The sequence below is a fragment of the Physcomitrium patens genome, chromosome 14, assembly GCF_059467195.1.
Source record: "Physcomitrium patens ecotype Gransden chromosome 14, ASM5946719v1, whole genome shotgun sequence".
NCBI classification, from domain to species: Eukaryota; Viridiplantae; Streptophyta; class Bryopsida; order Funariales; family Funariaceae; genus Physcomitrium; species Physcomitrium patens.
In genome coordinates, this window is record NC_143423.1 from 4,534,834 (window position 1) to 4,556,370 (window position 21,537).

The window sequence follows — 21,537 nt, forward strand, 5'->3', positions numbered from 1 at the left end:
ACCTACCAATCAACTACAAACACATTTAAAGTCAAATATGTGTCTATAAAGCTTCTAAAAAGCTTTGATACAAGATAATATCAAATCTACTTATATTTATCTTCTATCTAACACTTCTTATTTAAGTAAATATGTATGTCCATGATAATTGTTATACAATAATAACTTGCTTTAACTTTATATTCCTAAAATAAAGCAAGGACCTTTAGCACTAATATAAATATATATGCTTGTAAGTATATATATATAGTTATATATATATATATATATATATATATATATATATATAATTTTATCTAATTTATTTTCAAAATTTCATATATTAGTCAATTGATTTTTTTTGTTGCGTTGAATTATAACTTTATATACATTCAAAAATTAATTCTTATTTTTATTATTTATCAAATTATTTGGAATTTAAATTGACATATGTACACTTAAGATTTAAAAAATCTTTCTCTTTATATATATATATATATATATATATATATATCTCATTAAAATATTATTTTTTAATATTATTTATATGTTAAAGAAAAATATTTGATCTTATATCAATATAATATATTTGGTGCATTAATTGATTCTATTATTTTATAGATTTAGATGTTTAAAAAACTATAATCACTATTATTTTATTATAAATCTTCATTGATATAAATACACATAATTATTTGTACTATTAGGAATAAATTTGTAATTTCAATTGTTTCATTTAATTTAACTTTATTTTTAACTAAAAGATTTGCAACATTCCAAAGCAATCTCTTTGTATACGAAACTTTGAAAAAAGATTATCTACTTAATTACCTATATATACAAACATAATCAAAATCAAAATGGTAGACAACACCCTTCATTCATTCATCTTCTGCAACATTTGTGGATTTTGAAAGCACAACAAGGTCTACCATCCCATCCTAAAGAATGATATGGTAGAACAAACAATCACCCACATGTGAAAAGAAGAGTGGTGTCAATAAATGACGAGACAAACAATCGACAACGTCCAAAAATGTCCCAAATAAAGTGTTATTGCATATTTGCCATATCTATAATCAAACACAAAATCCCAACATCAACACTTATATATACAAATATGGGACCGTACGACTCTCCACACCGCAAACCCTAAAATGGAGCACTGCCAGTGACGGAATCGGAGGGACGCGTGATTGAGCGCGCGATGCTTCCTCGTCGTCGTCACGAATTCCCACACGTGAGCTGCCCGTGAGGAGGAACTGTCCAGCCACCGATGCGGAGCTGCGCTGCGAGAGTATTTGTTACTATTCCCGTCGCTAATCTCGTATTCCTGCAACTGTGGGGGAGGGACCTTTGCAGCTGGAGGTGTGTGCCTCGTGCGCCATGTTCAGCCATAGGGGCCATGGATCCGCCATTTCTAGGGGGGGGTGTGCACATGATGGCCTGCTTCAGGGAGTTTCCCGGGCCCCGCTTTCGGAGCCCCCTTCGCTCCCTTCCACTTGCGATATCATGGATCTGAATTCTTTGTATAAGTACAGCAGGGCTGGGTGATTGTGAAATAGCGTTGCGACTTCGTTTGTTTCCCACTCTTGGAGCACTGGAATCACGTCGTGTATCTGAGACCGAGATTGGCAGAGGCGATCGCCAGACGTTTGTCAATCTCGACTGCTCTCTCTGCTCGTGGTTTCAGTTCGCGAGGTGACATCGTAGAGCAAATTGTGCGGTCTCGGAGCAGGTAAGAGATGCTTAGCGGTTATAGCTTGCCTCTTTGATCGATGTGCAGTACGCTTGCAAGTGTGGGCTCGGTACGGTATGCTTTCTGGCTAGGATTAGCTACTGAATCTGCAGCATTTGGAAAATGATTACTTCGTGTATTGTTGGACCACCATTAGTAGCCAGCAGAATGCCAACCTTGGGTTTAGCTCCAATTAGATTCCAACTACGAGATGGTCTCGAGCATGAGTTCTATTTGTAGCTTATCCTCTCAGGTTCGTCACATTGTACGTTTCAATTGAGATTAGTACAAATAAGTAGTTAAAAGTCGATAAGAATCTACCGACAAATGCTACGATGAATCAAAGCTTTATGATGCTATACGATCAGCTGCGACCACTAGATAGTTTTGATGAACTGTTTCGCAAACTTGCAGATTGTTTGCAATGTCTCAAGAGGCGGCGGCTTCGAAGAGGGCGCTCATCACTGGTATCACCGGCCAAGATGGCTCGTACTTGACCGAATTCTTGTTGAAGAAGGGTTATGAAGTGCATGGGATCATCAGAAGATCCTCGAACTTCAACACTCAGCGTTTGGAGCACATCTACATCGATCCGCACCAGTCCAGCGCTCGCATGAAACTGCACTACGGAGATCTGTCAGACGCGTCGTCATTGCGGAAATGGGTTGACTCGATCCGCCCGGATGAGGTTTACAATCTGGGGGCGCAGTCTCATGTGGGAGTGTCGTTTGAGAATCCGGATTATACCGCCGATGTGGTAGGCACCGGAACGCTAAGGCTGTTGGAAGCTATTCGAATTCACATCCAAGCCACCGGAAGGCTGGTAAGTACTCTTGAAACCATTTCCGAAAGTCATCCTGCCTGATCATTGATCATCACCGGAATCTTTAGTAATGCGCGTAGCCTAGCATGTGGCCTACGCCGGGGTGTTTTTTCTTTTTTAATTTTTGAGGCTTGCCTTCGTGAAGTGGCGCACTTTCTCACTTAAATACCGTCGTAATGGTTGTAAATGTTCAGGTGAAGTACTACCAAGCTGGATCTTCTGAGATGTACGGTGCCACTCCTCCGCCTCAAGACGAGACCACCGTGTTCCATCCTCGCAGCCCTTACGCCGTCGCCAAGGTGGCAGGGCATTTCTACACCGTGAACTACCGAGAGGCATACGGGATGTTTGCATGCAACGGCATCCTGTTCAACCACGAGTCTCCCCGCCGAGGAGAGAACTTCGTGACGAGGAAGATCACTAGAGCCATTGGTCGCATCAAGGTGGGCCTGCAGAAGAAGCTGTATCTAGGTAACTTGAAGGCGTCTCGTGATTGGGGATTTGCCGGAGACTACGTGGAGGGAATGTGGATGATGTTACAGCAGGAGAAGCCCGACGACTACGTGCTCGCGACGGAGGATTCCCACACTGTGGAGGAGTTTCTGGAAGAGGCATTCAGCTATGTTGGTCTGAACTGGAAGGACCATGTCGAGATTGATCCCAGGTGAGCGATATCGAACAACGCTTCAGGGTCACCTGTTTCCAAATAGCTTTTAGGTTTTGTAAACAGATATTGCGACCTGGGTAAGTACCGAAGTGAACTAGGCTAGGTAATTAGCACAAAAAACAAGTGCCGGGAGTATCTAACCAGGTGGGGTTACATATATTGAAATTGAGATTGGTGAGTGCGAAAGAGATATATCTTAACCAGCGATCGTCGACTGTGGTGCTTACAGATATTTCCGTCCTTCGGAGGTGGACAATCTGCGAGGCAGTGCGCAGAAAGCGAAGGAGGTGCTGGGATGGCAGCCTAAGGTGCAGTTCAAGCAGCTGGTGGCGATGATGGTGGATGGTGATTTGGAGAAGGCGAAGCGAGAGAAGGTGCTTGTGGATGCTGGCTTCATTGACTCGCACCAGCAGCCCTGAATTTTGGGCACCGAATGAATAGTGTTAATAATTATATGAAACGAATGGATATAATATGACAGGCCTTGCAATATATGGTTAATATATTGATACATAGTGATATGTCAACCCGAGAGTACTTCTTCAATTAGGTTATAGCCTTAGCTTTGCCATGTAAGGCTTACAATATATTCTTCGCTGCCGCAGTGCTTAGCACACACCAAGTACTAGTTCCGAGCAATTTTAGTGGGTTGTTTATTCAGCAGAATGCACTGACACCACTCATCTAGAATATAAGCCCGCATTCGGGTGCAAATCAATGCTATTCTCTGATGAGGACGATTTTGCCAACCTGTGCACCCTCCTTCGAAATGAATATTCAATTCTTAACATGTTGATGGAACTTCACTATTATATTCTTTAATTAGAGTGACCAATTATAGAGGATCGAAGCTGCCTTCTATGTAATACATCTAAACTTTTTTATTGGTACTGTTGCACAGAAATGCCGAAGCATTCGGAATCTTTCTTTTTATATCATATAAAAGCAAGATACTACGGCTGACTCATGCTTTTATTGTGGGTATATAAAGTTGCACCTCCATTTATATTCCAAGGAGGCTAGATTGCTCAATTTATCGGGAAATTTCTCAGTTAATTACTTCATAAATTATACTGATTAATTCTCTTATGCCATCATTGTAGGTTTCTGCCCAGGGCAATCACTGGCCATCACTGCGCATATCCTGTGCATCTCCAAGAAATATTTTACAAGGTTATCGCCCTCCACAAATAGCTACTCCAATGATAGAGATTATACAATTATGTCGATAAGCTTCAGTAGAGAGTTTTCACATGAGAATTTCCGATGTGGCAATAAGCGTAGTAAGACGAGCAATAATTTTGAAGTTTCCCGAAGTTTATCAGTTTTCCTATTCATTGCAAGAGCTGGAAATTGAAAGAATAAAGCATCGAAGTTTCAAAATTGCAAGATAATTTATTTGAGATAGTTTATTAAGATAATAATCAAGATGAATTTGACGATGTTCCCGAAAGAAAATATCCATAGTGAATACTACATTGATGAGATCCATTTTTGCACTCCCTCTAGACCTCGTGAAGTCGCGCAATAGGTTATGGAAATACATATGCACAATATGTTCACATCCTTGAGACAGGAGAGAAAATAGTACATTCACATGTACACCGTGACAGAAACACAAGTATATCTAACACATAACACCTCATGTACACTCTAATTACGCTCTATCGTTTATATGTTGCCCTGCCTGGAGGTGAAGGTGTCTAAGATCCGATAAGCTCCCTTCGATTAGCAACTTCGGTGGTTAAGGATTCGTTACAGAATAATTGAGACATCATGACCTCGAAATTTATGCTTCAGTTGTGGTGGTTGTGGTGGTATTCACATCCTGCACGAACTTCTTGTCATCACTCTTGATGTCCTGCTCAGTCTCTTTCACCTCCTCCTGCAACTGAGCTGCTTTCTCAGCCTTCTTGACAGCTTCATCCTCACGGCCCTGGATGGCTTCCTTGTGCTCCTCCACTTGCACGCCAACAGACTGGAGCTGGCTCTCAAGCTCTGCGTTCTTTTTGTTCAAGGCCTCAACTTCCTGCTCAAGCTCCTTGATTCTGTCTTGCAAAGCCTTCACCTTCTCGTCGACACCCTCGGCCTTTTGCACAGCCTCATCACGCTCCAAACGCAAGTTCTTCAGCTTAGTGCTCAAATCTGTGAGGCGGTCGGCGTGATTTTTTAAGTCATCATCCTTTGCAGCGAGAGCAGCCTCCTTCTCCTGCAGGTTGGCAGCAGACTCCTCACCAGCAGCAGCCTTAGATTTAGTGGCGTCCAATTCGGTAGCCAAACTCTTCTCAGCGTTGGCTTTGTCTTGCGCCTTTGCAGCCTCGTCCTCTAGGCTCGATTCAACATTGTCAATCTTGTCGTCTTTCTCAGCAGCCTCAGCTGCCTTCTCCTCTGCGATGGCTTCCTTCTCCTCAGCTTTAGAGAATGCTCCCATCATCTTACTCTTTAAGCCACCAATGCTGTCTATCAATCCTCCCTTCTCCTGCTTCAACTCCTTCGCCTCATTGCTTGCAGTTTCCTTATTCTTCTCTTCAGTTGCCACCTCAGATTCCAACTCCTTCTTGTCAGATTCAACCTCACCAACTTCCGCCTCAGTTTGACCAATGATTTTTTCAAGCTCAGCGATGCGCTCAGCCAACACACGTCCATGACCAGCATTGGCATCGTACTTCTTCTTCAAATTCTCAATCTCAGCCCTGAGAGTGCCAGTCTTTTCCTTCTCATTGGCAAGTGCATCAGCCAACATGTTGGAGCGTTCAACAGACTTCCTCAGCTCCTCCTTGTACTCTTCAACGGAGACTATGGACTTCTCCTTTTCCTCACCAACCTCAGTCAGCTTTGACTCCGCACTTTGAGCCTTCGATTCGAGGTCTCCGGCAACTGAGTCGAGCTCGGAGGCCTTCTCCTCAGCTGGAATTGCGCGGGACTTGAATTCATCAGCCTGGTTGCACGATGAGAAATATTTTTCAGAACCTCGCCAGAAGTGCGTAGATCAATAGTAAAAAAGAGATATAATCAAAGTCTTCTTCCAATTTACCTATTAATTCAAATCAGAATCGGAAAAGGAAAGATAAAAATTATTAATTCTTTAAGGGACTGCATCAGAAACATCGCTCTAAATCAAGACTTCACCTTATTAGCAAGATCGCCAACTTTGGCTTCTTTCCCTTGAAGAGCGGATTCCTTATCAGCCAGCTTCTGACTCATGTCCTCAATCTTCATCTCCCTGTCTTGTAAGCCAGTGTGCACACCCTCCAAATCCTTCTCATATTTCACGTTCGTTTGCTCCAATTCTCCAAGCTTGGCTTGGTATTCTTTCATCTTCTTCTCAGCTTCGGTATACTTCTCATCTGCCTTCTTCAATTGAAGCTCTAGCTCAGCGGCCTTGGCACCGGCACCTTGAACCTCTCCTTCCAGATCCTTGACGCGAGCTTCCAGCTCAGATATCCTAGACTTCGCTTCGCGTGCTACTTTGTTGGACTTCTCGGTTTCATGGTTAGCCATGGCAAGCGCTTCTTCGCAGTCCTTGAGAGACTTCTTAAGTTTCTCATTTTCACCTTCTAGGTATGCCATTTTCTGAAACCACAGTTACCACGATTCAGTGCCAGCTGAGATCCATCAATATCCGACTCAGACTTCATAGCGCTACTCCCGCCCCGTAAGTTTCCCATCAATTGCGTATTTTTCCCGACCACAATAACGAATGTGGAGAATTGAGCACGTTTAATTTTACAACAGCCTCATGTCAATTCGAGTGTCACCACCAACAATGCATACATCGAATCAGCCAAGGCAATTGAGCATCACATCCACATGCAATCGGATTAACTCTTTAAACATAAACCATAACATAAATCACAATCCACTCAATTACGTTTCAAAATAAAATAAATAAATAAATTCTCATCTTCCGTATCGACAACCTCCTGTCACATAAACACTAAAACCTCATCCAAATTCAAACCGGAATTTCTAAATGACACGCCAAAACCACTATATACCTCTTGGGCCTTCTTCCCGACATCCGATGGCACAACGACCTGCGCAGTGACAACCGAGCTGTTCTCAGGTCCTCCCATCTTGTCCTGAGTCTCTTTCGCCTGCGATTCCAACTGCTGCTTGGCGTAGTTCACAGCCTCGGCGTTCTGTTGACTCTCCATGCTCGACATAGCTGAGTATTCCGATCTCAATCTCCAATTCTCCCGAACCGAAACACTCTCTCTCACTCACTCACTCAGTCGATCTGTTGAGGGAAGCAAAATCCCTAGGAAAGCTCCTCGACTAGTATCGGGAATCTGGACTCGCAGTGTTTGTAATCTCGCAGCGCCGGATCAAGTGAAGTCTGATTTGATTACAGCCATACTCCACTGCATAGTCATATACTCGGGCATCTTTCCTGGCAAGGCGACGTGGCGGGGTCCGGCGTGAGGCGCCAGCTCAGACCGATCCTTGCGGTGCCACGTAGATCTAAAGCAGCCTCGGGAGTGGCACTCCCTGGGGTCGCCATGTGGCGAGCCCCACGCACATGTTGCTCCCATTGATCAAAGTTTTATAAATAAATTAGGCGTCAGATGTTCTTCATCCTTTGAAACGGTCCTCGTTGTTTGTTAACCCTAATTAGCGTTCCACGGTATTTATCTTCGCAGCAAATTGAAAGTGTGCATTTAATTTTGCTCCTTTATATATGCTGTCTCGATTCTACTGGTTTTGAACGTATCATCTTGTTTGATTTGCCGAATGTTTCAGTTTATTTTTTATTTTTTTATTTTTTACCAATCTTGTTTTTATAAAGACAAAATTGATTCGACTTCGAGAGGATTTTTTATTTTTTAATTATCATAGTCTGATTATTATGAATATTATTTGCATTGTCTTGTGCACGTAAACGCAAACACGCACACGCAAATATATATATATATATATATTTGTTAATATGCATACAATTAAATCTATCTCAACAATATGTACAGTACACATGCCAAAAGTAATATAAAGGGCTACTTCATAATGTACATTTGAAATCTATAATACTTTGACTACTTACAATTTACATAAAAATTTCATTTAACAATTGAAACTGTCAGAAGAGATTGCTTTTGGGAATGAAATATTTTGAAACATCAACCTTTGGTCGTATACTAAACTTTTTATTCGAAATTGTTTACCACAGTGAAAGGTAACTAATAAGAGAAAATTGCTGGTGGAAGACTAGCAGACGTGGCAGACACCATTCAGTATATGCCAGAGGATTCACTTTTTTCGCTTACTTGTTTTGTAACTATGAATATTACCAGGATGGGAAACACCGAACTCCCATGAGCGGCAATAAAAGCGTGATTACCAAAGAGGATCTTCCGAACCTTCTGTGCAATGCTGCACTAGAATGCCAGGTCACACACAGACCAAGTAAAAAAATCTAAGCAACAACCTTATTGACAGCACAGAGCTATATGCAGAAACATGAATGAACCCATTTGCAGGGCATTTAATCTCAAGGAAAAACACGTAACACAATCTCAAGAATTTACAAATCCTTCATCGATTAAAAAGGAAAAGAAAAGAAAAAAAACACCAGCCTAAAATCCTCTGTGGTTTCCGTGGGTTGAAATTTAAAGCTGGGAAGATGCGGAGTCGTAACAAGAACCACATCACCAACCACGAGTTTGAGGTGTGTACACCTTCAGAACACATAGCTGGTCACAAGCAGCCTCAGCTTTCTTCAACTACGGACTGGTCAACAACCTCTTACTACTTTGGATCGCATTCTGTAGACAACCCTTGTAAGAGTAATGTCAGTGGCGTGAAATGTGTCTAACCAGAACGGGTGGCTAATAATGAATCAACTTTACGACCGATTCTGGCGTTGTTAACGGAACACCGCCGACACACCAATGTTTTCTGATATGATAATGAGGAGCGGTGCTATTCACATACCAATTAATCCAATTCGAACGAATTAACAATGCTAAAAATGTCTGCGATTCTTTTTCCTCTTGTTGATGTTCCGTTTATAAACCTTCTCCACTGATTCATCTTCTCTGCAAACATCAGGACGTGAACAATTCAGAACAGTGGCTCCCACATAATACAGCACTTAAAAGACAGTTAAAATTATCTAGACAGAATTGCAAATTTATTGTGAACGATCATCTCCATGTCTACATCCTCATCCAATATTAAACTGGAGTTAGTCTCTCAAACATTAACATCAAGTAGCACTCATTTTCCCATGTACTTTCGTATGAAGATGCATGATCTATAAATTTAATCGCCATCGCCAAGCTACTTACGGCACGTCTGCGATTACACACAAAAACTAATAGCAAAATAGAAATTGGGTAATAAATTCAGTAAAAAACTTACATAGGTTTGCCTTTCAGATGCACCACGGCTTCTCGAGCAGCATACAGTATCATCTTCTTCACCTGGACACACGATAAAGTGAAATTATTTGTTGAACAGTCTCGACAACCATGACTTCTTTGAATAAAGGCTTGAATGCAGCTGAAGAATAAGACAAAATACCTCCAGCTTATCCTCTCTCGCTCGATGATCCATAGGAAGCAGACGGAATTCGTTCGTCAATCGCACACACTCTAGAACATTCTCCGGAGAAACGAAGTCCATGGCTACCTTAATGCAGGACTGCATCCACACAGTTGTCACACATCCAGTTATTCATCCAAAATAGTAAAACTCGTGGACTTCATCCGAAGTAGTACAACATAGAGGTTTCTTCATCCAAAACCGTACTACATGCCAGAGAATCATGATTACCTTCAAGTTGCGAACTTGATGTGGACAACCAGCTGGAATAAACACGGCTTCTTGTTCATATTGCTCAAATGTCCATGCTTCGACTCCTACCCGGATCAGGAACAGTGGCCCATAAACATTAGACAGGCGACATACACATGGTACAGGATTCGATTTAGAGCACTATTCGCAAAACGAAGTTAAAAATACTGCAGTCAAGAAACAACGCTTACCATATTCATCCTTCAGTTTTTTCTTGTGCTCTTCATCCAAGTAAAATGATTGATCATGAATAGGATGTGCTACCTGCACATGATCAACAACATACACAACACTCACTCACTACGAAATCTGTGCATGGCATTCATTCACGTCGAACACTTTCAACTGTTGGTAACATGAATACTGAGCAGTCACATCTAAGATTCATTGTGAAGGTCAGTGAAAAGAGGCTTACAGAGTCAACTGGCAAATCACCATAATGCCGGAATTCTGCAACATGTTTAATCAGGTATTCTTGTAACTTGGACACATCTTCTCGTCTAAAGATATCCCATAACGCTCCACCATATGCAGGTTCAGCCTCATTCATATCGGTGACAGCCGTGCCATCCTCTTTCCCCTCAACAGCTTTATCAGTCTCGACGCTTTGTTTGATGTCATTTGCTTCAATAATCGTATCGTCATTAGACCCCGGGTTACTAAATGGGTGTAAAGGCATCTCATCATCGTCTCTGTTTGCCACTTTTGCTGCCGCTTGTGAACTTGTTCTAGCAAGGAATTCATTCACCTGCTCAACTGCTAGCTTTTTGTAATGATCACGTAGCCTGTAGATCTCCTTTCTATGGCTTTTAGAAATTTTGACTTCTTTAGAGTGCGTTAAAACGTTTACCTGTTCCATGAGACAAGGTGAGACCAATGTAATACCACCTCGTAAGCTTCCCCAATTATCCCGACACAATTATGAAAAGATTATTAATGTGAGCTTCTGAAATCAGTTGCAGCAGAAGTACATCAAAATCAAAGTCGAAAAAAATAAGCAATACCGCATCTGACATGTCGCAGTGCAACTTGGTCACTGAATCACCGAGACCAAGTTCCTCACGTAGGCCATAAGCGATATATGTTTTGGGTCCCAGATCAGGTTTTACTGCTTCATCCGGAAGCTTTGAACCTAGGTTAAGGATGCCACTCTTCGGATCAGTGTATTCGTGGTAAGGCAGACATGCGAGAAATTCACCCCCATGGCGTGGAAGTCGCTCCTCAAAACGAGCAGATTGTGGCCAATCCTTGAGCTTGTACATGGTAGGCCACCCATTTTTATCAAACCACCCTTTCTCGTAACCCATGAAAAACTTATGGAAGTTCAACTCTGTCTGCAGCCAGCAATTCGAGGTTGAAAAAATATTAACTTCATTCACAGAGACATATGCTATGGAACATTTAGAAGACACAAAATAAACAAAGTATCTAACACCAAGCATGGACATATATATATATATATATATATATATATATATATATATTTGTATGTGTGTGAGAATAACCTCACTCCAATCCGAACAATCAACTGCACGAACAGTTTTGCTGTCATCCTTAAATTTGCCTCGGGTTGTTTCTCTCAGGGCTCGCCACATAGTTAGCGGCTCCCAACTCAAGCCGGTGGCACCCTCCATCACATTTCGCACAATAACAGGTTGTCCCTGTCTCCAATGCTTTTGAAAATGTGATAAACCATCTTTCTCAGCCTCTTGTAGAGTAGGACAGTAAAGATAAATGTCTTTATCATCTGTCCGATGAGCGGCCAATCGCACAGTACCGTTCTCCGCACAATGCGTACACTTAGAGCAAGAACTGTCTTCTTTCTCTAAACTTTCATAATCCTGGAGCAGCTCTTCAACTTCCTCGATCAATTGAAAAACCCAATTATGCTCAAAAAGCGATTTCAACCTTAACGTATGACACCCACAACCGCCCCGCATTTTCGGAGGACAAGGAATGTCACCATTTTCAAGTGGAGTCCACGGCGGAAGGATGACAGGTTCAAGAGAAAGACCCCCAGCATTTACGAACCCCATTTGTTCTCCAGTATCCACACCTCCGACACCTTGATGAGCCGATCTATCAGCTGTTTCTTTGCTTTCACCATCCTCTACTTCATCCGCTTTGGGAGTCCTAGAAGTACTTGGTTCAGCTGCCTCTGCTATTACGTCTTTCTCCTCCCTAAACTCAGCAGGTTCTATCATAACTTCATCATCCTGCTGCGCTGACTCACTCGTTGCATCTTTAGTTGCTTCACAATCCGGCACAGAGGTTGGATTTGCTGGCTCTCCTAGCAATCCTTTCTCCACCTTCAGCTTCCCTGACTCAGTTTCCGTTAATACTGATTTTCTGGATTCTATCGATAAAGAATTTTTTGAAGCATTTTCGTCCCCCAAAACACTGCCACCCTCCTCCTTGGGAGACATCTCTGGTAACAATACTACCTCCTTACCAGGAATTCCTGGAAGCATGTGTGTTCCTATACCAGGTTCCATAGTATCGGGCAACTCATCTTCTGCAGTATCCTCTGAGGACTCTGCTGACTTCTCATTATTCTCATTATCCTGCATATCTTCATCCTCTTCCCGCACATCCGGGCTATGCTGCACAGTGTCTCCTTGAGGGTCTTCCTCGTCCTCCATGTCTGATTCATCTTTCGTTACTCTTGCCTCAGAGTGCTGTTGTGCAGACTCCGCTTGTTCTCCGCCTGGTTGCAGCCCAGCACGAAGCTCACGACAGCAGGTTAAGCACAAATCATAAGTGCACTCACAGGGAGGAGTGCCGCCATCACAGCTCCGAAAGTAGTCTACAATAGATGTACTACAATTATCACTGCAACGTTACAAAAGACAGCAAGTTATTAAAAAGGTTCATCCATTTTTCAGGACTTTTCACTTTCAGCAGGGCACGCCCACCAAGACAAATATATTGAATGTTACCAGATCAAATTTTAACACTTTTCACAGAAAAAGAAAACTGAAATCGTTAATGATAACTGTACAAATTAAGCTGTCCAAATTAAACTGTAGGATGTCAAGTTTATAAAAGAACTGCACCCAAATTTTATTAAGGGCATTCCAAAGTTCACAAGCGATAACAATTATGTATCAAATTCGTTAAAAAACAAAGATGTAATACCAGTATATTCGCTCATCCATAGATACGTTCGCATTTTCAACTTTGATGTCTTCTGTACCTGCATGTAACATATCAATCTGATCAGTTCACTAACAAAATGCCTGAGTTTTCCACATCAAAGTGTACTGTTTAATTCAACAGAGACTACTACAATCAATGAGCTGAAAACTACCTTGAATCTTGCGCTCAATTTGCAACTCTTCTTTCTGCTCTAGCTCAATTTGCTTTAGAACAGGAAGAATTCCATTAAGCATGTACTTTAAGAACTTCGTCCTCTCTGCTTCTGATATTTCCTTAGCAATCTGCCCACAAACAACCACAGGACCATCACATAACAGACAACACTTTCAGAATCTAAAACAAATACGGAGTTGCTTCCTAATAGATCCAGTTGGTCTAAGTGCTCACCCGCTTAGGTCCATCAGTTCGAAGACAAGCCTTGCAGTTGCAATTTCCTTTGCAGAAGGGACATTCATTGGAGACGTCAGCTTCTGTCAAACGTGGATACCTGCAAAAAGGGGGAGAAAAAACACGGAACGTCTCACAAATGTTGCTTAGGTCAAGAGAAAGTTGGTAATACTGAGAAATGCGTGAGGCATCATGGAGAATTCAGGTCTCGATTTCACTATACCAGGCCTTAATACAGGGAGCGCAATATCGCTTAGAATCGCATTTGGTGCAAAAGACAACCCGATTCTTATCATTTCTTTGACACTGATGGCACATTCTACTCCTTCCATTCCGATTATCATCTTTATCTGTGCTCTTCCACTTGACCTAGCACCACAAAGCAGCACGTAGTCAGCTCTAACAATCCAAAATTGTGAAATTCTAAGAACTACTAATTTGCTATATAAAACGCCACCCTGAAAACGTCGTCTCACCTCAAATGACTAGGCATTTAGTGTAAAGAGTAAGAGCAATGAAGATATTCCGAACATTCCACGCGCACCTCAGTGTAAAAACAGAGGTAAACTAAGAACTGCTTAACATTTGTGTAGACTGCAAGCCCTCACCTCTTTAGGGCGCCGGCCTCGAGCGACTTTCTTCTCAAAGCTGTCATCTGAGTCTTCGTCGCTTCCTTCATCAACTTTCTCTTCTTTCTTGACCACTTTCAGAGAAGAATGTCCATTGGTGGCCTTACCATTGGTACTAGTTTCCTTCTTGTAAACCTTCAAAACCACCGTATCTCTGCTTTCATCATCTTCATTTTTTGCCACGAGTTCTTTCTTTTCAGTCTTCCGAACGAAAGTTTTTTCAATCTTCGATTTGATTCCGTCCTCTTTCTCCACCTTACCATTACTAGGCTTCTCCGAGATGTCGCAGATTGTCAATTCTCCTGAAATTGATTTGCGGCGATTAGGGAGGAATTCGGCGGCATACGTAACTTTCTGCGGCCGCTTCCGCACTTTACGAGTAGCATCCTCACCTCCAGTCCTTAACTCATTAGAACGTTCCTGAGAATCATTAGAGTCGTGAAGCGCAGCGTCCGACCCCAAACCGCCACTTCTGCGGGGCTTTTTCTCAGGCGGTGCGATATCGGTAGTTGAATGCCGTCTCTTCACAGCTTTCGAACCACCCGCAGGTACAGGCTTCAAATGGCTCACACAAAACCGATTCCCTTCCACCCTGGGCTTCTTACATCGCCAAACTTTGCCGTCATTCCTTGTACATCGTGTATCACCTGGTTGATCCGGATTTCTTTGCGCTTGAATAACCTCAGGACTTTTTGAACTATTGTCCGCCATTGCTAGCTCACTGAAATTGCATTCTCCCTTAATGACACTTCACCGTTTCCAGATTCCTCTGCGCATTGACATGCCATGCCAGGCAAGTCGCAGAAGTAAGCTAATAGTTCCCATCAAATAGCGATTATCAATTCCTAGACCCGTCAAGGTGCTAAAATAGAATCCAGAGCAACAGAACAATACCTTGCCGGGAAAAATCAAAAGAACAGCTCCCCCTCGGTAGCTACAAAAATTCTTTTCAGAGGAAACGGCTTAAATTCTAGAGATTATTGGTCAACCTCCTTTCTGTTCATAATTCATGCTTCTTGGCTTAATTGCTCCTGAAGCTAAGCACAAAATGATTGCAGGTAAGTTTTCTAAGTGATCTTTGCCAAACATAGTGAGGGTACCTGCACGAAACCACGACGCCGTTGCATAGCAGTTATAATGACTCATTTCAAACCCCAATCGCCTCTAAATCAAATTTTAATTCAGTGCTACTCGGTACATTGAGCGTAGACACTCTATCGCTGATGAAGATCTGTGGTGATTATAAACTTAAGTAGTGATTATCCCGCGTAAGCTTGATTTCTCCTAAGGAAAATATCGAGTATTTCTCCGCTTTCTGTTAGAGAGGCGGCTGCAAGTATTAAATCTTAGAGAGTAGAAACTCTTGGAATCCAACTAATTCATGGCCATACATCCTCTGTGGGATATAATGAAACAAGGAAACTATTCATGGCCTATCGACACGCCAAACAATACCAAGCAAATTGTCATTGCCAAGACAAACTTACGAAAATGTCATGATTGTCACTCGCAAACTACGTCTAACCTCAAGTAAAGTATACCTGTGCAGCACCGTTAGGCGAGAATGGCGCTCCAAGACGACAATCCTTCCGCAAGAGGCGTCGTCAGGCCTAGAGGTAATCGGAGACAACAAAACAACCTGAACGCAAGCGAGGACCGCAATCTATGAACCCGAGGCAGTGTCGTTACAAAGAGCGAAGAAACTCGAGAGGTCACAGCTGGTCGCAATAAGTCTCAACAATGCGAACATCGTCGCACACGGGGCAAGATCGCTCGATAACACAAAAAAGATTGCTCGTCCTAGTCCTCTCTTCCGTCCGCTTGCCCGCGTCGGCTAGCAGCAAACCACACCACACACTCCGAACCATTCAAACAAGCGCCCCAACCAAGGCAAGCGAGTTCCAAAGATTAAATAAAACTATGAAATAGGGCAACATATCCCAAGCCACTGATAGCCACAGCACCGCAAGCGCTCCCCTTCCTCTCTAATTGTTGCTTAACCCCTCATCCGCCACAACACTCGGGAATCCCTCAAACCTTGGGAAATTCACAAACCTCCCCCCCTCCCCACAAGTTCGTACCAGAGAAAATCTCATCCGCCGCCGCGGTTCGCCTCAAACTCCGCCTTCCTTTCACTACCTACGGGAACCCCGGGAACAAACCCTCCCACGGTCTCGCAGAGCTCACTGAATCCTCCACGCAAATAAACGCTGAGTGGTGATGGCGCACGCTGGACACGTCTGATCCCCGACCCACCCACGCACAACTAGCCCCTAGCCCCCTTTGCTTCGCTTCCGATCCCTCTCTCGCAAGCCGAACACGGCACACTTCTGCACTGACGGATGCAGGCAGGGACGAAGGAAAAAGGGAAAGAGGAGGGCATTCAAACGCTTTCGCCCGGTCTGCGCCTGTTGTGTCTGTCTGTGTGTCTATCTATCTGTCTTCGTCGAGTGAGTGTATGTCTCTGTGAGAATTATCCTCTTCGCTCCGCTTGAGTTTCGTGATTATGGGGAGTTAATTCCAGTGCCAATGGTGCGTGGGCGCGGGCAGGTTCTGGAGTTTCCACCAATTTCAAACCTACCCAAGCTGACGGAGGGCCAACCCCCGCTTAGGCCGGCTGGCCTTGGTGACGTCGCTCGTGCTTAGACCCCCCCCCCCCCCCAAAGCTCCTGGGGGGATCACTTGTGCATTGCAGCATTGGAACTGGGTCTCGCACTAAAAACAATCCTGCTACACTTGGGTTTTGCCTCTTGCATTTGGTTTGTGTTTTCTCATTCTTGATTTTGTGATGTGTTGTGTTTTTTTGCAATTTAATCCCAATGTGAGTGGTCTCATTGGGCCCTGGGGGACAATGGTATCTGAGTTTGTAGAGCCCGTTCACTTGCATTGTTTTTGACAAGCCAAAGCCAAAACCCTAATGAGCCATGTAAAGGAGAGGAATGTCTTCCAGCTAATGTGGGAGATTTTTATTTAGCTGAATTGTTTTAAAACCACATCTTGTCAAATTCTATAATTTATGAACTTAGCACAGTCCAAGTAAATGAGGTTATATTCATCATGTTATAACATCACCAATACCAAATTGGTTTGTTCTTCCATACTAAATGGGACTATTCTTCCTATTTAGTTTGAATAAATTGTAAAGAGGCTCAATTTTACTATTTGGATGACATTTCAATTATCTTTTGAAAAATTGATGATCCATTATTAAAATTAATAAAGAGTTGCACCTGGTAGTAGCACTATCAAACAAGCTGAATTGCTCTTGTATATAAATATAAATATTAAAAGAAGAATTCCATTAGGATATTTTATGAGTTCATTTTATATAGGATTCAAACATTGTTAACAATTTGATGGTAAATTTTTAATTTCTGAAATCCATTTTCAAATTTTCAAAATTAGTGCTATATATCTATAATTCTGCTTATACTAATTAAAAAGTCTTATGTATAAATATATATATATATATATATATATATATATATTATTACTTGAAAATATTAGTTATTTTAAGATTTGTAATTGACACATCAATTTAAACACAAGTTTAACCTTTAGTCATATGCATGTCAAACTTTTGTTGGTATGAAAGTTTGTAGTCAATGGAAATAAGTATCTACATTTCATTGCAAGATTTCCTTCATATGTTCCACAAGGAAGTGCTGCAAAATCAATGCCATATTATATTTGTGCTTAAATATATTCACCTTACTTAATATATGTCACCAAATACATTTAAATAATATACAAATTTTAAAAATTTAGTGTGTTCTTAGGCCAATATTCTTGATAAAGATTGAAAACATTTGTATATATATATATATATATATATATATATAAACAAATATAATTATAGATACTATATATTTTAAAAATTATTGATGAAATCCTAATCTTTTTTCTTTGAACCTATTTGAATCAATTACAATAAGCTACATGGATATATGATATAGAAGCTATGGTATAATTTTTTAATTACTTATTTGCTACAAAAATACCAAATATAAAACTTATTGCTTTGACATAAATTATATACTTGCATTGACATTGGTATAATATTAGTACTTAACAAAATTAATAAATAAATAAAATAAAACATAATATTTATGATTCTTTTTTTAAAATCAAATTCTAAATCTTGGGATAATACAAAGGATATGATCTAATTTTTAGTCTTATTTTCTTTGTATAACTTCTATCTACACCAAGAATAATAGTTGTTGTATAGAAAATAAACCTTGGAACTCAAAATTAGAAAGATACAAATGATAGTATAATAAATATTGAAATTGTGACAATTGAAGTAATTACATTACTTGATCAAATCTCATGCTAATTATAATATCAAATGTACAAAGATTGTGATTATTATGTTGTATAATGGTGATTGAGTACTTTGTCCATCAATCCAACATTTCCAAGCAATAATTTTTTTAATATAATAATTGAATTTCATACAAGGTATGTCTCAATTTGTTACAAACATGTATATTTATATTAATTATTATACATAATAGAAGAATTTAGAAGAAGAAGTAGAATTAAGCGAATTTAATAATATCTTATAGAAAAGCTACTTAAAAATTTTATAGATGCAAATTTGACTTTGAAAGTATTTTAAGATCATTGATAGGTTGAAAATTTGGCCACATGTTACACATGTAGACCACTAGCTTTACAAATTGACCACATGTTGTATATAATCATCACTTGTTATACAAGTTGGTCATATGACATACATGTTGGAAAAATGTCTTGCAATTTAGACACGTGTCTTGAAAGTTGGACACCTATTGGATGATTTGTAGAACATTGTCACATAGTTCTTTAGTTAGAAAGTATATATAGAAGCAAAATTAAAGCCTTCTTCACTCTTGTTAACACCTTTTTTTTATTCTTGCATCATCAAAAATCTCTATTCTTTTTTTATTTGGCAATAGTCATTCAAGTTTCTATTTTATATCTATCTTTGATTTATTTACTTTCTTTCCTTGAGAATCACAAGAATATTTTGCTTCTTTGAAGTTTTGTTATAATTTATGTCCTCAATAGTTTGACAAGAATACTAAATTGATCTTTGTGTTTTATTTTAAGAAGTGAGTGGATTATCTCTTTTCTTATTGTTGTATTTCAAAGGTTGTAAACTACCTTCAAATTAACATTTGTTTAATATATATTTTTTTTAACATTAATTCTTTTCTTTTAAGAAAGTAAACTACTTCACTTTGTGGAAGTTTTCATTTGATATAAGAAGTTATACATTATCATCTTTTAATTTGACTTATGGATTTGATAAAATTATCTATTGTAAAAATAGAAGGAAAAAAAAAATTCATAGATGCTACACTAAATAAAAGTGAGAATAGATTTAGAACTATTATATATCTATATAAGCTTTTGAATATTTTTAGGATAGAAATTTCATTTACTACCAATATCAATTATAGAAGTATTACTCATATGCTTATAGAAGAAGTCAATAATAAAATCTAATATCTATACCAATAAGTTGTTTAATTGAAAGAAGTAAATAGATCAACTTTGCAAGTAAATCCAAAAAGTCTTGCTACTATGAGTATGAAAGTGATAAAAATCAACATGCCAAAGAAAATAGAATAAGTTCAAAATTTTGAGGATTTCTACAATAAATTAAATTTCATTAAAAATTACATTCTTCTCAATAGTTTGATGAACTTACTTAAGTTGGATTTATAGATCCACTCATATTGAAAAGTGGTTTTTGTTGATTTTCACCTTTAATAGAAAATGATTCAAAACTTTTATATAATCTAAATTTATTCTTAAAAGTATTTATACACATTTAAAAAAAAATAATTGAAAAAGTGTAGCACAAACATGTTCTTAACTTTACAGCAAAAATCTTAATCAACTACTATTTACATTGTTAAATTCCAAAGTCTTGCTTGCAACATTGATTGGAATGATAAAGTATTAATTCAAAAATTTAATATGGATCAAAAGATAATATTAAAGATCTAATATTAATAACATAAAAAAAACTATAAAAATAATTTATTACTTAAGCTATTCCATGCAATAATTGATTCTTTGAAAGATACTAAGAATAAATATTTGGTTGGAAAGAGATAAATCAAGTAATGATAATAACTTCTAATTCTTAGAAACTTATTCATCAGGATTAGAATCTATACAAATTAATGCAGCATATTTTAAATCCAACTTGAAAATAAATGGTAAAATTTAGAACAAATGTCATTCTATGTAGGAGCTATCGACATACATTTTGAATTGTTGCCATGTCCATTATGTTATTTATATGTCAAGATTTATACTTGATATTATTTATTGGCCATAAAAATAAATAAAAAATTGTTAAATTTTCTTTCAAGATATTTTTATTTTACATTAAAAAAAATAAATGTAATTTTTTATTAATAAAAAAATAATTCTTTTGAAGCTAAAGCAATTTCATCTCTAAGTAATGAAATTAATAATTATTGATTCAACATTTTTCAATCAAGTTCAGTTAAGTATGTCTTCAAATCTTCTTGTGTATGATATCAATAATAATTTTTTCAAATCTTTTGATACTTTTAAATTTGAATTTAAAAAAATATACTTTTTTTCAAAGGATATTTACATGTTTTAAAAGATAAAACAAAATTACATGCTTTCATGTTCAATAAAACAATTTAGTTGTAAAAGATTTTAGATACAACAACACATTAAAATTAATCTCAAGAGAGTTTTGGTAGCTTTAAATGTAGAATATAGTTAAAGATCTTGTACAATCATGTAATATAAGTTTAAGATCAAAATTCCTTGTTACTAATCTTATAGTCTTTTGCAACTACTATCTATGCCAAAACAACTATAGTCATCTTTTTTATGGATTTTATCACAAATTTTCCAATCTCAAGTTTTTATAACTTTACATTTATGATAGTAGATTGATTCACTAAAATAGCATATTTTGTATCATGTATAAAAATTATTATAAGTATAAGTTTATTTTAAATTTTTTTAATAATATTTATTATTATTATTGATTATCAAAGAATCTTATTTATCAAATAAAGGGAATCAATTCTTATCTAGGTTTTGAAGAATTATTTTTAAAATTTTGAACATAGACATTAAACTATCTTTGATCCTCCATCTTCAAAGTGATAACAAACAAAAATATTTAAATCAAGTATTAAAGTAATATTTGAGATGTATCATTAATTACTATGAAGATGATTTAATAATTATTTTACCATTAGCAAAGTTTGTCTATTATTACATGTTATATTCTTCTATTAAATAATTATTTTTTATTCTAATTATGTTTATCATCTATGTTTTAATATTTTAGACTTTACAAAAGTTAATA

General features: G+C 38.8%; 3 protein-coding genes across 8 annotated transcripts; 1 reads left to right on the forward strand and 2 right to left on the reverse strand.

Annotated features, from left to right (window-relative positions):
* The first annotated feature begins 1,317 nt into the window (after positions 1-1,317).
* LOC112291215 (GDP-mannose 4,6 dehydratase 1) lies at positions 1,318-4,019 on the forward strand. The gene is made up of 4 exons (XM_024538349.3): positions 1,318-1,717; positions 2,132-2,540; positions 2,735-3,204; positions 3,437-4,019. Exons 2-4 carry the CDS (start codon positions 2,142-2,144, stop codon positions 3,624-3,626), a joined length of 1,059 nt encoding a protein of 352 aa, XP_024394117.1. The 5' UTR covers positions 1,318-1,717; positions 2,132-2,141; the 3' UTR covers positions 3,627-4,019.
* Positions 4,020-4,582: 563 nt separating this feature from the next.
* Positions 4,583-7,541, reverse strand: LOC112291213 (uncharacterized). Its single transcript, XM_024538348.3, has 3 exons — positions 7,206-7,541; positions 6,337-6,780; positions 4,583-6,145 (listed from the first exon to the last, which is right to left on the reverse strand). The coding sequence occupies exons 1-3, from the start codon at positions 7,371-7,373 to the stop codon at positions 4,997-4,999; spliced, it is 1,761 nt and encodes a 586-aa protein (XP_024394116.1). The 5' UTR covers positions 7,374-7,541; the 3' UTR covers positions 4,583-4,996.
* A 1,114-nt stretch (positions 7,542-8,655) lies between these two features.
* Positions 8,656-16,744, reverse strand: LOC112291212 (lysine-specific demethylase JMJ27). Of its 6 annotated transcripts, none has more exons than XM_090255659.1 (16): positions 16,259-16,744; positions 15,719-15,816; positions 15,072-15,277; positions 14,157-14,946; positions 13,772-13,917; positions 13,549-13,648; positions 13,313-13,442; positions 13,141-13,198; positions 11,508-12,834; positions 11,007-11,336; positions 10,418-10,852; positions 10,194-10,266; positions 9,982-10,067; positions 9,730-9,849; positions 9,568-9,629; positions 8,656-9,242 (listed from the first exon to the last, which is right to left on the reverse strand). In XM_090255659.1, exons 4-16 carry the CDS (start codon positions 14,886-14,888, stop codon positions 9,170-9,172), a joined length of 3,672 nt encoding a protein of 1,223 aa, XP_090111785.1. In that variant the 5' UTR covers positions 14,889-14,946; positions 15,072-15,277; positions 15,719-15,816; positions 16,259-16,744; the 3' UTR covers positions 8,656-9,169. The 6 variants fall into 6 exon arrangements, with proteins under 6 accessions (XP_090111785.1, XP_090111783.1, XP_090111784.1 ...); XM_090255657.1 differs by having other exon boundaries at positions 15,719-16,011; positions 16,259-16,646; XM_090255658.1 differs by lacking the exon at positions 15,072-15,277 and having other exon boundaries at positions 15,719-16,011; positions 16,259-16,694.
* Positions 16,745-21,537: the final 4,793 nt, after the last annotated feature.

Excerpts from the sequence above, each read along its gene's own strand:
- LOC112291212 (XM_090255659.1), bottom strand. The coding sequence starts at position 14,888 with ATGGCGGACAATAGTTCAAAAAGTCCTGAGGTTATTCAAGCGCAAAGA. Across the intron at positions 10,068-10,193 it reads AAAACTGAAGGATGAATATG|GAGTCGAAGCATGGACATTT; the intron begins GTAAGCGTTGTT and ends TGATCCGGGTAG. Across the intron at positions 9,243-9,567 it reads CATCTGAAAGGCAAACCTAT|AGAAGATGAATCAGTGGAGA; the intron begins GTAAGTTTTTTA and ends TGATGTTTGCAG.
- LOC112291213 (XM_024538348.3), bottom strand. The coding sequence starts at position 7,373 with ATGTCGAGCATGGAGAGTCAACAGAACGCCGAGGCTGTGAACTACGCC. Across the intron at positions 6,781-7,205 it reads TCGGGAAGAAGGCCCAAGAG|AAAATGGCATACCTAGAAGG; the intron begins GTATATAGTGGT and ends CTGTGGTTTCAG. Across the intron at positions 6,146-6,336 it reads TTGGCGATCTTGCTAATAAG|GCTGATGAATTCAAGTCCCG; the intron begins GTGAAGTCTTGA and ends TCGTGCAACCAG.
- LOC112291215 (XM_024538349.3), top strand. The coding sequence starts at position 2,142 with ATGTCTCAAGAGGCGGCGGCTTCGAAGAGGGCGCTCATCACTGGTATC. Across the intron at positions 2,541-2,734 it reads TCCAAGCCACCGGAAGGCTG|GTGAAGTACTACCAAGCTGG; the intron begins GTAAGTACTCTT and ends GTAAATGTTCAG. Across the intron at positions 3,205-3,436 it reads CATGTCGAGATTGATCCCAG|ATATTTCCGTCCTTCGGAGG; the intron begins GTGAGCGATATC and ends TGGTGCTTACAG.